The sequence below is a fragment of the Fusarium mangiferae genome (assembly GCF_900044065.1).
Source record: "Fusarium mangiferae strain MRC7560 genome assembly, contig: FMAN_scaffold001, whole genome shotgun sequence".
NCBI lineage: Eukaryota > Fungi > Ascomycota > Sordariomycetes > Hypocreales > Nectriaceae > Fusarium > Fusarium mangiferae.
This window is the reverse complement of record NW_024573921.1, coordinates 4,407,204-4,423,579: the sequence shown is the minus strand read 5'-3', so window position 1 is coordinate 4,423,579 and position 16,376 is coordinate 4,407,204. Positions and strand designations below refer to the sequence as shown.

Below are 16,376 nucleotides of genomic sequence, written 5' to 3'. Positions count from 1 at the left end.
AGCATCGAAAGATCGTCGAGGGACTTCCCATCTCGCCTCTAGACTTGGATTTCTTCGATATTTTTCCACCATGTCGCAGACCCCCAAGACTGAGCAAGGTCAGGCCAAGGACATGGCTCAATCTGTTGCTTCTGATCGCGAGCAGGATGAGGTTCTTGAGTTGACCAAGGCTCAGTCAAAGCGACTCCTCCTCAAGACAGACCTGGTCGTTATGCCGCTTGCTGTTCTGTCTATGACACTTGCTTTCTTGGATAAGGTATGCTTGGATACTCAAAATCTACCAATTGCCTGCTGACGGATCCAAGAACGCACTCGGATACGCCGCCATCTTCGGTATCAAAGAAGATGCTCACCTCAAGCCCCAAGAGTACAGCTGGCTAAGCAGTATCTTCTACTTCGGTTACCTCGCCATGGAGTTCCCCAATCTGTGGCTAATGACAAAGATCCCCATCGGCAAGTATGTCGGTAGCTGCCTCACTCTATGGGGTATTGCGCTATGCTTCATGGCGCTCTGCCATAACTTCGCGGGACTAGCGACTATCAGATTCCTTCTCGGTGTTTTTGAGGCTGCTGTACTACCTTGCATGATGATCATCAACTCCATGTGGTATTTGAGGAACGAGCAGCCTCTGAGAACGGCGTTTTGGTATAATACTTTTGCTGGCGTGTTTGGAGGCATTCTGTCTTATGCCATTGGGCAGATCAATGGATCGCTATCCACCTGGAAGGTTAGTGACTATCATTTCAAGGTATACTTCTGTGCTGATAAGAGATTGTAGTACATCTTCCTCATCTATGGATCTTGCACCATCCTGGCTGGAGCTCTCGTCTTCTTCGGTCTTCCAGATACTCCCTCGAAGGCGTGGTTCTTCACTGAAGAAGAGAAGAAGCTTGCAATGATCCGCCTAGCACCCAATCAGACCGGTATCGAGTCAAAGAAGGTACGTAGGAATTTATGTTCCATCACATAAACTGAGGCTTACATAAATCCAGAAATTCCAAACTGCTCAGATCTTGGAGGCTCTTCGCGACCCCAAATGCTACTGCATCTGGCTCGGCGTCTTTGGCTATGCCCTCGCCAACGCAGGCATCACGAACTTCAACCCTCTGATCATCGCTGGCTATGGCTTCAGTAAGACCAAGACTGTTTTGATGGCCACTCCTCAGGCAGCAGTTGCGATGATCAGTCAGGCTATTCTCACCACTGTTGCGTTCTTCATTCCCAATCTGAGGTGTATCTTCTGGATCTTTGGTGCGCTGATGGGTCTTGTCGGAGCTGTCATGGTGCATTCTCTTGATGTTGCGACACAACGCGATGCGTCTTTGGCAGGTGTCTATCTCATGGGCTTCTACAACGTCCCTTGGGTCTTTCTGCTCAGTCTCTCTTCCTCGAATACTGCTGGTGCGACAAAGAAGAGTTTTATGGGTATCTCTATCGCAATTGTCTACGGTATGTGCCCATCTCATTGTTAATCACGTCGATTCCGTCCACTAACTGAAGGTTTCCAGCTGTTGGCAACATTGTTGGACCTCAGTTCTTCCTCGACAGACAGGCACCTACGTATGCCCTCGGCATCGGTTCTATGCTTTTCGCATTTGTCTTGATGGCTGCCACTGGTCTGTCGTACTATGTTCTTTGCGGTATAGAGAACAGGAGGCGCAACAAGCAATATGGCAAGGCTCATGACGACACTGATGTTGGACTGGAGGCGGAAAGGAGTGACAAGACGGATTGGCAGAATCCCAACTTCCGCTACACTTACTAGAAGAGCCTGGGCTTTTCTCGAGATAGATTGCTTATAATTAATTCATAAGTTGATAATACGTACAATCTTACCCTGCTCAATTGTGAACTGGTTAATGAGACGCGAATGTTCGCGTATTAATTTCGAGAGTTCATTTTTATGACTTTGTGATACAGCACCTTTAGTAGATCTTTGTAGATTATTTGTTAAATAGAAACCTTATAGCCGCAATGACTTACAAGGCGTTGCACATAGTGATTTGAAGGAGATCAAAGGTCACGCGTCGGAAACCAGAGACATACAAAGTTGCGGCATACTTCAGTGGGGCGCCCCGTGATCGGTCCAAGAAGAGGCTACCCTGTATGTTGTTTTGAAATATCGATGTTTGCTCTGGAATGAACGTGTTGATGGGCTCACTATGAGATATAATTCAAGGTAAATAAACAACATATAGTAAAAAAGCCAATTTCATATAACTCGAACTTCATCGCTGAATTATTCTTTGTGAACCACCACGTACTCCAAACTGGACGTGTAATGATTCACATCAAGCAGTCGAGGTGCTTCCTCAAGCTTATCGATAAACAGATATCGGATAACGCCGAGATACCGCTCGGCTCGGTAGTTGCATAATTCCGATCCGTTATGGCGTCAACCATAATGGGCCCACTGTTTTCGGATGGGTGCGAGACATTTAGACTTGGCTATTATCCTTGCTCACCAGGAAGAAAAAGAATATCGTTACCCTAAGCAATAATGTTCCATGCTTTCAACTCTTCAACCATCTGTTTCGAAAGCGTGCAGTCGGTGTCGATCACGTAAGGTTAAAGTGAGTTCATCTACAGGCAATAGCAAGCTCCTTTGAGACTCTCGGCTGACACCGAGTCTAAGTGCGACCTCAGAGTTCCGCAGTGTACAGCATGTGCACGACAGAATGAAGCATGCAACATCACAGACTGTGTTTCTTACCCGTACACAGTTGTGAAAGCTCTTCAAGATAGGATCAATGACCTCGAAGCAAGACTCAGACTGGTCCCAACACCCAATGAGATCGTTCCTGAGCCAGAGCCAGAAACCTCGGAAGTGAATCCGGAACCCCGTGCTGATCTGCAGAAGGAGGCTGAAGAGGTGGGATTCCTCACCACGGGAGGATCAGATCTGTACTCAGGTAGCAAGTATGGTAAGTGAAGATCAATCATGATCACCAATTGGAGACCCTGCTGATCTTTGATCTGCTTCAGTCGGCAGCGCGGCCGGATCGACATTTGCGAGGATCTTCTTCAAGCAGCTTAATCTTGTTCCCTCGTGGGATTCCAAGAGTCAGGCAAGTGGTTTTAAACAGCCCCTGTGTGAAGCAACTGCTGCACTGCCACCTCAACCTATTGCAAGGGCTCTCCTCCACATCTACATCTCTAGGGTACACATCTGGTGGCCATTCTTACAGCTTCCGCATTTGAGAAGAGTCTTTCAGCGTATCTATGAGAGTCCCAGGCAGTGTAGTGACCATGAGAAGTTCACTGTGTTTGCTATCCTTGCGCTAGCAAGCTGTCAACTGACCACGAAGGATGCCCAGTCTCCAGCAATGATGGACCTCAACGACTCCAATGCATACTTTCAGACTGCATTGCGCTTCTTCAATAACTTTAGTGACCACCCAAGAGACCTCTTCGGGATACAAGCAGTGCTGCTCCTGGCGATATGGATGCTAGACTCGTCTCACAGCAGCCACAATAACGACCTCTGGCAGCTCAGCCGGTACATCATGTCGGCCGCCATAGAGGCAGGACTCCACCGTCACAACAAAGACTGGGGTTTCACAGCTGAAGAATTAGAAGTCCGGAATAGGACGTGGTGGTGTGCATACAACCTAGAGCGGTTAGTTGTCTTGCCCAATCGAGAGTTCTGACTCGACTGACCTCGCACACTAGACAAGTTGCGACCCTGACAGGGCGAGTCTTATCCATTCGGGACCACGCAGTCCACACCATGTTACCCAATCCAGCCACTTTCGATGCCCTGACACCACTTGAGAGTTCCATGGCCCCCGTTCTCCACAAGCACAATGTTGAGGTTATTCGTCACATCATTACATTGCGGAGAATTGGTGGTCGCATCCTTGAGTCGATCTACATAGCGAGAGGGCCGAGCGGCACGGCTATGGATACTACATTCCAACAGATTTGTGCAACCTCCGATCAAATACGGAGAGACCTTGAACTCTGGGAGCAGCAATTGGAGGCAATGGGACTGAAGCCATCTCGAGAGTACTCTGAGATGAAGATTGAGTACTGCCTTTTGCAGCTTCTGCTACACAGACCATCGCCGACATTCATGGTGCCATCACGCCAAATGGCGTCCTACTGTTCCAAGGCTGCATCGACTGCAATCAGTCACTGGTCCAAAATCGAGGGCGAATATGGCATTTCTGCTATTTGTCGATGTTTTAGACAGCTGCATGATATTGTCCTTGTCGGACTAGCGGCTCTTTACTGCGACTGGTAGGCTGAACGAGCTAAACGAGCTGAAGCCTGGAATGTGACTGACATGCATATCCTGCAGGCAAGCGATGGCCCTACCACAGACAGGAGATGATGCTCCGAGGCCACATCGACACTTCAACGACACTGCCATGTGCCTAGACCTGATTGACAGAGGAATTACTAATATGGGAGCTCCATATTTGACAAAGTACAAAGACTTGTTCCAGGCTGTGAGGAACAAAGTTTACGCCAAGACGATTTTCACCAGCATTAGTCCAGGGGCTATGAACTCGACCATTTCCCCTGGCACAATGTCACAAGGACTTATTTTTAATCCTAGCGATGATATAATGTTCTCGATGGGCGATGGGGTAGAAGCATATGTCAACCAAGTGAATGAGTTCTTGGATGGCGGTGGATTCAATGTTGACGAGGCTCTTGATGCATGGTACGATGCATTGATGGGAGAAATACAGAACGGAGATGCCCAGATGATGGAGTGATACTTCAGGGAAGAGAAAATGAAGAGTCAATTATCGACTGCAGATGAATAAAATATTGGTATTGACAATATTGCTGCAATTTTACGAGGCAACCAACAATATTAAAGTGTGGCTGATATTGACGTCGTCATCAATGAGACAACTGAACCGTTAGCTTGTAGTTGACAGGTGACAAAAGAGGCTAGCACGTCGTTGGCGCCGTTGTAAACCCCCTGTTCAGCTGGACGAGGCTCGAAATGGAGTCGCCTAGCCGATGCCGAGACATTGACTTGAGCCGCTGAAACAATGGACCAATCGCGGGGCTTCAGAATGAGTTTGGCCAACAAAACAAAGTGGATGAATTGTATTAAGTAAGGACAACTAATAGATCGATCCCCCAGCCAGTTCAATGCATGTCTCAGATACAGAATTACAAGGGCACTGTAAAATTCTGAAAGCTCAATAGATCGATTATTATGAGAAGAGAAACGCCACATTCTGACTCGACATGCCTCCGGATATCATTTACCCTTTTGACTAGATGTAGAGAGGATACAAGACCATAGCAGCAAAGAGGGCGGCTTTGAGGACAACAGACTTGGTCACCTTAGTTTCGGGCGCGTGGCCAGTAACAACGACGGCCGATGGACTAGCGTCATCAGAAGGAGATGCCGACTCGGATCCCGTTTCATCTCCGTCTCCGTCTCCGTGCCCGGCTTCATTACCCGCTGCAGTAGAGGCTCCGTTAGGTGCATCCACAGTGGAACTGTGAGAACTAGTGTCCGCACCTCCACCAGCGGGCAATTCGGGAGCGCCGGTGTTCTTAGGGCCATCGGGTAATTCGTCGCCTTTTCCAGCACCATCATGCTTGGCATCTGAACCACCAGAGCCCTGAGACGGTTTCTGAGCATCGGGTAATTCAGGACCACCGCGGGAAATCCATGGATACACGCTCTCAGCGGGGGAAACAGGCACGACGGTTTTGTGAACAACGGACGTGAAGACCGCAGTGAGAGTAGAGCCAGCCTTGGCGGCCCCACCGGGAGACCCCTGAGCAGCTGTGGCTGACTCGATAGGGAGAGTCAAAGTGGTTGTGACTGGGTGCTCGCCACAGACGTGACAGATAACGGCCGTGGTGGTGAAACCAGGAGGACACTCGGTGGAGGGAGGTCTCTGGCAGTGAGACGAGGCGCAGGGGGCGGTGATGGTATAAGTATGTACACCTGGACCATTGGGGCCAAGGGTTGGAAGGGCAGTGGTGTAGATGAGAGTGCCGCCGCCTGTCATCTGACCATGGCCAGAACCATCGGAACCTCCCGAGCCAGAGCCATGGGATCCAAAGGTAGAGGTAGGATGGAGACTGGTTACAGTGATAGGGGAAAGAGTGCTTGTTACAGTACAGTCTTCGGGGCTTGAAAGCTGTCCTCGCCTGATGGGGAGTCTGACGGGAAGCCAAGAGGCATGACTGACTGCGGGGAAGAGAAGAATGAGCGGAGTGAACAACATGATTAACGAGTGAAGCGGTGATATGTGCGTTGCTACTTTTCACCTCGAAAAGATGGTTGGAGTATTTATGTTTTTCACGTTGGCATGTCTCTAGCCTTTCGCAATGATCACGTATCAGGTGAAGCCCTCTCAACAACAACCACAACAAATCCGGCACGCGATCACCTGCAGTCTTGATCTAGCCCTCCCTCGAAAGTAGAAGAAAAGTTAATCACATCTCCAAGACTTGCTGGAATGTCCCCTGCATGGGTTAATGATACCATCACGACTTCCAGGCCCGCAGGAAGGACGTGATATCTGATGTCTTTCTGAACCAACTATCCGGATTGGGTTTGCACCTCGTCTATTCTAGACAATGATTGGAACTGCCAACGGGCATAACCAGCTGAAAATCATAACCGGAAGTAGAAGGTCTGTCTCGGCAATGCCCTTCGCATCAACGGGGATCGCTCCCTCAAGTCCCTCCCCTCCTATCACATCCCCGTTATATCCACTTTCACCCATATCCAGATCCCGCGGGTAACGACTTTGTCTTAGCTAGGGCAGAGTTAATATGACTTATACTTCAGACCCTCCGAATCATTACCAACGAGTCAACCAAAAGGATCCCCCTCAGCACCATCCCAAGACCTTACGATGCCTAAAGCAGACAGAGGGATATTTGAAAAGGATAGTATCAGGACATTCGAGGAATTTGGTGGCGTTATGAAGCGAGAGAATAACGAATACGGTTGATTTATTCTCGAGATAGCTTCTAAGCGAGGTGAGCTGAAAATAACTTCACTTGAAAGGTTTACTATCTTTGCATTCCTGACGGTATGTCTTCGCCCGGGCCCAGATGCTTACAGAATAACTCAACAAGACAAACCTTAGTTTGAACATGCCACTCTCGCGATATGTTCGCTTTGGGGAAGTCGTTCGTGATGTTCTCCATCCCCCTTTCTCAGAACCTTATCCATAAATATCAGAGTCTTCTGCAGTTAGAAGTCTCGATATCCATCAACATCACTCTCTTTCTTCATCTCTTTGTTACAACAATCGTTTTGGGTGTCATTCGTTTCGACAATGCGTCTTCGGCATTTCATCCCTGAGCTTCTGCTCCTGGGCTCGACTACCCAAGCTCGACCTACCGAAGAGTGCCCTGATGGGGTCTCTATCGTCAAGGTCCAGCCTGAGGTTATCGTTGGGCTTCAGCCCGTCAGTATAAGTGCTGTGTTCACTAGCAATACAGTCCTTACTATTGATGGGACTACGATTCCTATCACTGGTGCTCCTACTACCTTGGTCACTGCATTCACTATCACCAAGACTTCGACTAGGTACATCACTGGGTAAGTTTATCCGATGACTGAATCTCGGAAGAGACGGGTTCTAATGAGTTGCATTTAGTAACCCGGAACCGTATTTTACTGGTCCCTATACGACCATCACTAGTAACAACCCCGGATCGAACCCCACTACGATCACCCGACCGCCCTCTGGCAATGATCACACCGGAACCGTTATCATAGTCAACCCATCAGGTGGCTCTGGTGGCACAGATCCCGCCTTCACCGGACCGTATACGACTATTACAAACAATGGACCTGCTGGAAGTCACCCAACCACTCTGACTCTTCCTCCCTCGGCCAATGACCCCAGCGGAACTGTTATCGTGGTTGTTCCCTCTGGTACTGGTACTCAGAGCAAGCCTTTCACTGGTCCATATACAACCATCACGAGCGCTGGTCCGGGATCTCAGGCTACCACTCTGACACTCCCACCTTCTGGCACTGGTGGTGTTGGAACTGTCATTGTGATTGATCCAACTTCTTCTGGTTCCAAGCCCTCTTCTACCAACTCAGGTAAGTTCCCAGCAACGACTCTCACCATTCTACCATCTGGCACGGATGGCACTGGCACTGTTATCGTTATTGGACCTACGGCGTCTTCTGGATCTGGACATGCTTCCTCTGGTGGCTCGGCGCATACCACGGCTGGAGGCTCTGGTGTCCCCAACCCCAGCTCTGTTACTTCGAAGGGGACCTTCACTGGTCCATTTACCACCATTACTGGTATCAACACTGGCTCTACTGGTACAACCGTGACACTCCCCCCCTCTGGTACAGGCTCCATCGGCACTGTTATCGTCTTGGAGCCTAGTACAAGTGCTCAGAAGACCACCTTCACGGGCCCTTTCACTACTATCACTGGAGTCAACACTGGTTCTGCCGGAACTACAGTCACACTTCCCCCTTCGGGCACAGACAGTGTCGGCACGGTTATAGTCCTTGAGCCAAGCACGACTGCGCAGAGGACGACCTTTACAGGACCCTTCACCACAATCACTGGCGTTAATTCTGGCACCGCTGCTTCGACTGTTACCCTCCCTCCCTCAGGCTCGGATCCTACCGGCACTGTCATTATCCTCGAGCCCAGTGTGACATCGAAGCCAAGTACCTTCACCGGCCCCTTTACAACCATCACTGGAGTTAACACCGGCTCATCAGGAACGACTGTTACCCTTCCCCCTTCCGGTACCGGCTCCGTCGGTACTGTCATCGTCCTTGAACCTAGCACGACTGGACCGCGAAGCACTTTCACTGGCCCTTTTACTACGATCACAGGCGTTAACTCAGGTAGTCTGACTGCAACACTTACGCTTGCGCCATCTGGCTCTGACCCAACCGGCACAGTTGTCATTCTCGAGCCTTCAGTCACTGCCCCTGCCTCTAGCTTCACAGGTCCCTTCACCACTATAACCGGAATCAACACTGGCAATGGTGTAGCAACTCTCACGTTGGCGCCCTCTGGTACCGACTCGACTGGAACTGTCGTCATTCTTGAGCCTTCTTCTTCTGTTCCTTCAAGTACTTTCAGTGGTCCTTTTACCACCATCACAGGATCTGGTCCCATCCCGACCACCGTCAGTCTTCCTCCTTCAGGTGGCGACCCAAGCGGTACTGTTATCGTGATTGGTCCTCCTTCAAGCACCACAACCTTCACTGGTCCCTTCACTACCATCACCGGTGTCAACACTGGTACTGGTTCCTCAACAGTCACACTTCCTCCCTCAGGCACCGATACAGTTGGCACTGTCATTGTGCTGGAACCATCCACCACTAAGACTTTTACTGGGCCTTTCACGACAATTACTGGTGTTAACACAGGCACCGGCGCTTCTACCGTAACCTTGCCACCTTCTGGGACTGACTCGGTTGGTACCGTCATTGTGCTTGAGCCGTCAACGACCAAGACATTTACTGGACCTTTCACTACCATTACTGGCGTCAACACTGGCACCGGTTCCTCCACAGTAACCTTGCCTCCTTCTGGTACCGATACTATCGGCACAGTGATCGTGTTAGAGCCCTCGACAACCAGGACGTTTACGGGACCTTTCACCACCATCACCGGCGTGAACACCGGGACTGCAACTGGTGCCTCGACCGTGACTCTTCCCCCCTCTGGCACTGACTCAGTCGGCACTGTGATTGTCCTCGAGCCCTCAACTCGCACAACCTTCACTGGACCATTCACTACCATCACGGGCGTCAACACTGGAACTGCAACTGGTGCTTCTACTGTTACCCTACCTCCTTCTGGCACGGACACCATTGGTACAGTCATTGTGCTGGAGCCTTCCACTCGCACGACCTTTACTGGCCCCTTCACAACAATCACGGGCGTCAATACGGGAACTGCAACTGGCAAGTCCACTCTGACTTTGCCTCCCTCTGGCACTGATCCTACTGGTACCGTAATTGTCTTGGAGCCTTCTGTTTCAGCCCCAGCGAGCAGCTTCACTGGACCTTTCACAACAATTACTGGAGTGAATACTGGCACAGCAACTGGCGCTTCTACATTGACCCTCCCTCCTAGTGGCACAGATAGTGTCGGCACAGTCATCGTCCTAGAGCCTTCCACTTCTGCAGTCCCAACAACCTTTACTGGACCCTTCACTACTATTACCGGTGTGAACACTGGAACGGCAACTGGTGCGTCCACATTGACCCTCCCGCCCTCGGGTACGGATACTGTCGGTACCGTCATTGTCTTGGAACCCTCGACTTCATCTCCAGCTTTCACCGGCCCTTTCACTACCATTACAGGCGTGAACACCGGTACAGCCACGGGAGCCCAGACCGTCACTCTGCCGCCTTCTGGTACAGATACAATCGGTACAGTGATTGTACTGGAACCATCTACAGCTGCTACCCCAACCACCTTTACAGGCCCATTTACCACTATCACTGGAGTGAACACAGGTACAGCTACAGGAGTCCAGACCGTCACCTTACCACCCGCCGGAACCGACACTATTGGCACCGTTATTGTGTTGGAACCCTCAACTTCAGCTCCTCTTTTCACCGGACCCTACACTACCATCACTGGTGTCAACACAGGTACTGCGACTGGAGCGTCGACCATCACGCTTCCGCCGTCTGGAACAGATACCATCGGCACAGTTATTGTGTTAGAGCCTTCAACCTCAGCACCTGCGTCAACATTCACTGGTCCATTCACCACTATAACTGGTGTCAGCCCAGGTACTGCCACAGGGGCCTCAACAGTCACTCTCCCACCATCAGGAACCGATACCATTGGAACCGTCATCGTGCTCGAGCCTTCAACATCAGCCTCTGCTTCATCGTTCACAGGTCCTTTCACCACGATCACTGGTATCAACACAGGCACAGGCACGGGGGTATCTACCATCACTCTGCCCCCGACAGGAACTGACACCATCGGAACTGTCATTGTTCTTGAACCTTCGACTTCAGCTCCTGCTTCGACTTTCACTGGGCCTTTTACCACTATCACTGGCGTCAACACAGGTACCGCTACTGGTACCTCTACGTTGACACTTCCACCATCAGGCACAGATACTATCGGCACAGTCATCATCCTCGAGCCGTCAACTTCAGTACCTGGTTCAACCTTCACCGGTCCCTACACCACCATCACAGGTAGTGGACCCATTGGCACAAGTATCACTCTGTCACCATCTGGAACAGACCCTGTCGGTACCGTGATCGTGATCGAGCCCACGCCTGTTTCAACTCTATCCCCTGGAGCCACCGGAACTAGCGAGGGCTCGGGTGTTTCATCAACCTCTAATGGTTCTCAAGGTCAGTCAACGTCTTTCCCCGGAAGCTCCGACTCTGGCGCTTCAAGCACTTCCGATTCCCCCTCCCAGCAAAGTTCAGGTGTTTCTTCTTCCCAATCCTCTGCCTCTGATTCCTTGACCGATGGCAACTCTGGTTCTGCGATCAACACTTCCAGTGGCTCTATGGAATCTCCGACTGGAGTTTCATCAGGTGATTTGTCAGCTTCTGTTACTGGCGGCTCTGAGTCTGCCTTCAGTACCTCTGGTCCCGCATCCCAGGAGAGCTCGGAATCTTCCGGCTCCTTTACCAACGGCAATACTGGTAGCACTGACCTTGGTGAGTCTACTGGTTCTCCATCGGGTACTTTGTCAACCTCTGGCACCGGTAGCGAGTCAACCTCCAGTGCTGGTAGTCAGTCACCCTCTGCCCCAGGAAGCTCTGACGCCGCTTCAAGCACCTCTGACACCGCGTCACAACAGAGTTCTGATACCTCATCCGTTCCCGCTACAGAGACTGGTGGCAACACTGGCGGTCCTGGTTCTGGAAGTACCAGTTCTGGTGACTCTGAAATCACCTCCACTGAGGTTCCTTCAGGAGCTTCATCCTCTGGAACTGGCCCGGATGCCAGTTCAGCTGTCTCTGGTGCATCTTCAGATACCTTGTCCAATGGCAACGCTGTCGGCCCTGAGTCAACTGGCACCTCTGATGGCTCTGGCGTATCTTCAACGGGACTTCCCACTGTCTCCACATCTGGCACTGGCGCAGGAACATCTTCAGACGGATCGGGTGCTTCTTCAACTCTAGGGTCGGAGACTAGTGGTAACACTGGTGGGTCCGAATCTACAAGCACTACATCTGGTGGTTTTGAAGGGTCATATACTGGACTTCCTTCAGGAGCTTCATCCTCGCAGTCCGGCTCAGAGACATCACCAATTGCATCAGTGTCTTCTTCAGATACCGCAACCAATGCTAACACCGGCGCGTCAGGCTCTGCAACCACCACTTCTGGTGGCTTTGAAGTATCCTCCACTGAAGTCCCCTCAGCTTCGTCTTCTGACCCCGAAGGATCTTCGACAGGAGTCCCCACTGACGCCACCTCCTCTGGCTCTGGTGCTGAGTCTTCTGGAGCCGAGACTTCTGGCGCCGGATCAGGTACTTCATCCGAAACAGGTGGTAACTCTGGCGCTACAAGCAGCACCTCTGATGTATCTGCAACGGGAGCTCCTACCGGTGAGACATCATCTGGCTCTGGCGCTGGAACATCTTCAGCGGCGACTGGTGGTTCCTCTGCTCCGTTTACAGAGACTGACAATACTGGTGCCCCTGCCTCTACAAGCATTGACGGCTCTGGGGAATTTTCCACCGGTGTTCCCTCTGGTGGTTTTACATCCTCTGACACCGGATCTGCGACTACTTCAGCGGGATCAGGCGCTTCTTCAACTGCTGGAGAGGAGTCTAGTACTGGTGCCACAGCTGGTACGTCTGATGGCTCTGAAGGCTCTTCGACAGGAATCCCCACTGGCACTACTTCATCTGGCACTGGCCCAGAGACCTCGGGTGCTTCCTCGACAGTCGATGAGGGATCAAGCACTGGTGCCCCTGCCTCTACCGCCAGTGTCTCTAGTGGTTCCGAAGGATCTTCAACTGGAGTTCCCTCCGGAGCTTCTTCATCGGAGCTCAGCTCGGAGACTTCATCAGCGGGATCTGAAGCCTCATCTGGAAGCTCTGGTACCTCTGAGCCTACTGGTGCCACCTCATCTTCTGGGCCAGGTGCATCTTCTTCGGCTTCGGCACCAGAGACTGACAGCACTGGTATCCCTGTCTCTACCGACGGTACCTCTATCGGTTCAGAAAGTTCTTCTACTGGACTTGCAACGGAGTCCTCGTCTGGCTCTGGTGTAGAGACCGCCTCAACTGGTTCTGGCTCAGAGGCTTCCTCTACTGGATCCGGTGCCTCTACCGGAATTGCCACTGAGACTTCCATCGGCTCAGGCTCAGAGACCACTCCGGCTGAAGTTTCCACCGAGCCTGCCTTCACCTCATCAGGATTCATTACACGAATTTCTAGTTCATCGTTGTCTTCTGAAGAGATCACTGACATTTCATCAGGCCCTGATACCTCTACTGGTTCTAGCTCTGCTGCCACCGGCGCTTCTTCAACCTCTGACTCAGGTGCCGCTACTACCTCATCGGGGCCTGGAACAGAGACTTCTGGTTCAGAGCCTTCGAACACTTCATCAGGATCTGATGGCTCTTCCACTTCCGGTACTCCATCCGAGAGCTCGAACACCTCCGCCAACCCAGAAGAGTCTTCTTCTGCTACGGGAGAGTCTTCTGGTATCCCCGTAGAGACCTCTTCCGGTCCCGGTTCCGAGACCACTGGTGCTTCTTCTAGCTCTGGTGTTCCTTCTGAGAGCTCCAACACATCTGCTCCCCCTGCTGAGTCTTCGTCTGATGCTGCTGAGTCTTCCGGTACCTCAGGCATTCCCTCAGAGACCTCTTCGGGCTCTGGATCCGAGAGTGCCTCAGCGTCCGCCACTTCTGGAGCCGGTGGAGAGTCTTCAGCGGCTTCTTCATCTGAACCTGAGCCAATTTCCGGTGGATCTTCTGCCACAACCGATGCTGGCTCGGACACGTCTAGCACTGCGGCTACCGCTGGTGAATCCTCCGGGGCTTCATCAGCTTCGCCCGAGTCCTCTTCTGCCGCTTCCTCGATTCCCACTGAGACACCTGGTACTTCTACGGGTGCTGGAGAGTCCTCTGCGGCCACATCGGGTGCTGCCTCTGAGACTTCCAGTGGCCCTGTCGTGGACACTTCATCCGACATTGGCGTCTCTTCTGAACCTGCTACCTCCAGCGCCCCTGAGACTTCCAGTGATGTTGGTGTAAACACTTCATCGGATGACGGTGCCTCTTCCGGCCCTGCTACCTCTGATGTTCCCGAGACTTCCTCAGGTGCCTCAACCAGTGACTCCCTCGCCAGCTCTACTTCTGCGCCATCTGATGGATCCTCTGCTACATCGGATGTCCCAGCGCAAACCTCCAGTGATGCTGGCGCTGGTAGCTCCTCAGACACTGGTGCCTCGTCTACTGCTGAGGCTGAATCCTCATCTGCACCGGCCGGCGAGTCTTCGCTGGCTACATCAGCTGCCCCTACTGAGACTTCTAGTGACGCTGGTGCCAGTAGCTCTTCAGATGCCGGCGCTCCGTCTACTTCTGATGCTTCGCCAACTTCGTCGGCCGACACTGAGTCCTCATCTGCCCCAGCTCAAGAGTCTTCGACTACAGCCGGTGTACCAGCGGAGACCTCAAGCGACGCTGGTTCATCTGCTGCTGCAACCTCCTCCGATGTACTTGAGTCATCCTCATCCGGTGCTGAGCCTACCAGCACGTCCGACGGCTCCGGTGCCACTTCTTCTCCCGCAGCATCGAATACCCCCGAGACCTCTTCCGATGTCCCCTCGGAGACATCCAGCGACACTGGTGTCAACAGCTCCTCTGGCTCTGCCCCTTCCACCTCTTCAGATGGCATCGAACCGACCAGCAGCTCTGATGCTGCCGCTAGTACCACGTCCTCACCCGCTGAGGAGTCGTCATCGCCAGCTACCTCGGATGCCCCCGTGACCTCCTCTGACGTTCCCGCTGAGACCTCTTCTGAAGCTCCTGTGGAGACTTCCAGTGATGCTCCAGCCAACTCTTCAGAGGCTGAGACTTCATCCGCCGTTGTCGAGACCTCTTCTACTGCTTCCTCTGCCGCCGAGACATCTTCTACCGACACTGGGCCTACCAGCAGCGCAGCCGATACCTCATCAGCCGATGCTGCGACATCCACCCCCGAGTCCTCCTCCTCTGCTCCCGAGACCAGCGCTGAGCCCACCTCATCCGCCGCAGTGACGTCTGCTGAACCTGCCACAACCGAAGCCCCAACCTCTGCAAGCCCAACCACTCCTGAGGCTCAGACATCCTCCTCTGCAACTGAGTGTATCCCCTCGCCAAACACTTCGGCTACTTGTACCGTGGCTCTCCCTGCTGCCTGCGCAGAACTCGAGACTACCAACGGTCTAGCTCTTATCCCTGTACTCGCTCTCTGCACCACTGCCCTCGGGCCCTATGCCGTTGGTAACGTTGCCTCCTGTCTCGCAACTACGCCCATCGTTGGCTCTTCTGGTTTGAGTATCTTCAACTGTGTCGTTGATGCCTTGGAAGAGCGTTGCATCACAACTCTGCCGGAGTCTTGTACAGATCTGGCGAATACCAATGGCCTTGAGCTTGTCGCCGATGTTGCCATTTGCGCTGTTGCTCTCGGTCCTTTTGCTGCTGGAAGTGCTGCAACATGTCTCTCCACTGGTGACATCACTGGCTCTACAACAGGTACAAGCATCGTTGAGTGTCTTGAGATTGCCTTTGGCATTACATCCGGCACAGGTACCGTTACCGGCATCCCATACTGCGCTGAGTCTACGGCTACGTCCACTCCCACGCCTACACCAACCCCTACGCCGGCCTGCTTCACACTTCCTGACGCTTGCGAGTCCATCGGCAGTTTGACTGGTTCCGTGGCTATCGCTGTAGCCGCTCCTGCGTGTAGAACAGCACTCGGCGCTTACAACACAGGCACCGTGGCATCTTGCACTACCTCCGGTATCGGTCTCTTCACGTCCGGCTCGGTTGTCGTTAATTGTCTCAACAATGCCCTCTCTGGGGTGTGTATCTCGACACTCCCAGCAGCTTGTTCCAGCTTGGCTGGTCAGAATGCAGTTCAACTTGCACTGAACCTTGGTGCTTGCGACACTGCCCTTGGACCATTCGGAGAGGGAGCGGCGGAAGACTGCTTGAGCGTTCTTCAGGGCAGCGGCGACGCTGTTGTGAGCTGTCTCAACAATGCACTTTTCTATCCCACTACGGCTAGCTTGGCTAAGTAATAGTAACTCCTAACTTAGTATGGTTGGGCAAGAGACGATGGAGTGTCTGTGTGTGTGGAACTTTTCTTTTTGTAACCTTTTCCTTGCGTGACTTATTGGATCTTGGGCAATCTAAGTATCACTCCGATAACTGTGGCGATGGTAGTAACTG

The 16,376-nt window shown here is 52.2% G+C and overlaps 4 protein-coding genes across 4 annotated transcripts; 3 read left to right on the top strand and 1 right to left on the bottom strand.

The window, feature by feature from the left end:
• Nucleotides 1-70: 70 nt before the first annotated feature.
• On the top strand, nt 71-1,766 carry FMAN_01958 (uncharacterized protein; the record flags this gene model as incomplete). Its single annotated transcript, XM_041824845.1, has 5 exons — nt 71-256; nt 306-728; nt 780-941; nt 994-1,450; nt 1,510-1,766. 5 exons carry the CDS (start codon nt 71-73, stop codon nt 1,764-1,766), a joined length of 1,485 nt encoding a protein of 494 aa, XP_041677307.1.
• Nucleotides 1,767-2,501: 735 nt separating this feature from the next.
• FMAN_01957 (uncharacterized protein) lies at nt 2,502-4,728 on the top strand (the record flags this gene model as incomplete). The annotated part of the gene is made up of 5 exons (XM_041824834.1): nt 2,502-2,563; nt 2,612-2,925; nt 2,987-3,620; nt 3,674-4,243; nt 4,305-4,728. The coding sequence occupies 5 exons, from the start codon at nt 2,502-2,504 to the stop codon at nt 4,726-4,728; spliced, it is 2,004 nt and encodes a 667-aa protein (XP_041677306.1).
• A 516-nt stretch (nt 4,729-5,244) lies between these two features.
• FMAN_01956 (uncharacterized protein) lies at nt 5,245-6,213 on the bottom strand (the record flags this gene model as incomplete). The annotated part of the gene is made up of 1 exon (XM_041824823.1): nt 5,245-6,213. One exon carries the CDS (start codon nt 6,211-6,213, stop codon nt 5,245-5,247), a length of 969 nt encoding a protein of 322 aa, XP_041677305.1.
• A 1,065-nt stretch (nt 6,214-7,278) lies between these two features.
• On the top strand, nt 7,279-16,225 carry FMAN_01955 (uncharacterized protein; the record flags this gene model as incomplete). Its single annotated transcript, XM_041824811.1, has 2 exons — nt 7,279-7,544; nt 7,603-16,225. 2 exons carry the CDS (start codon nt 7,279-7,281, stop codon nt 16,223-16,225), a joined length of 8,889 nt encoding a protein of 2,962 aa, XP_041677304.1.
• Nucleotides 16,226-16,376: the final 151 nt, after the last annotated feature.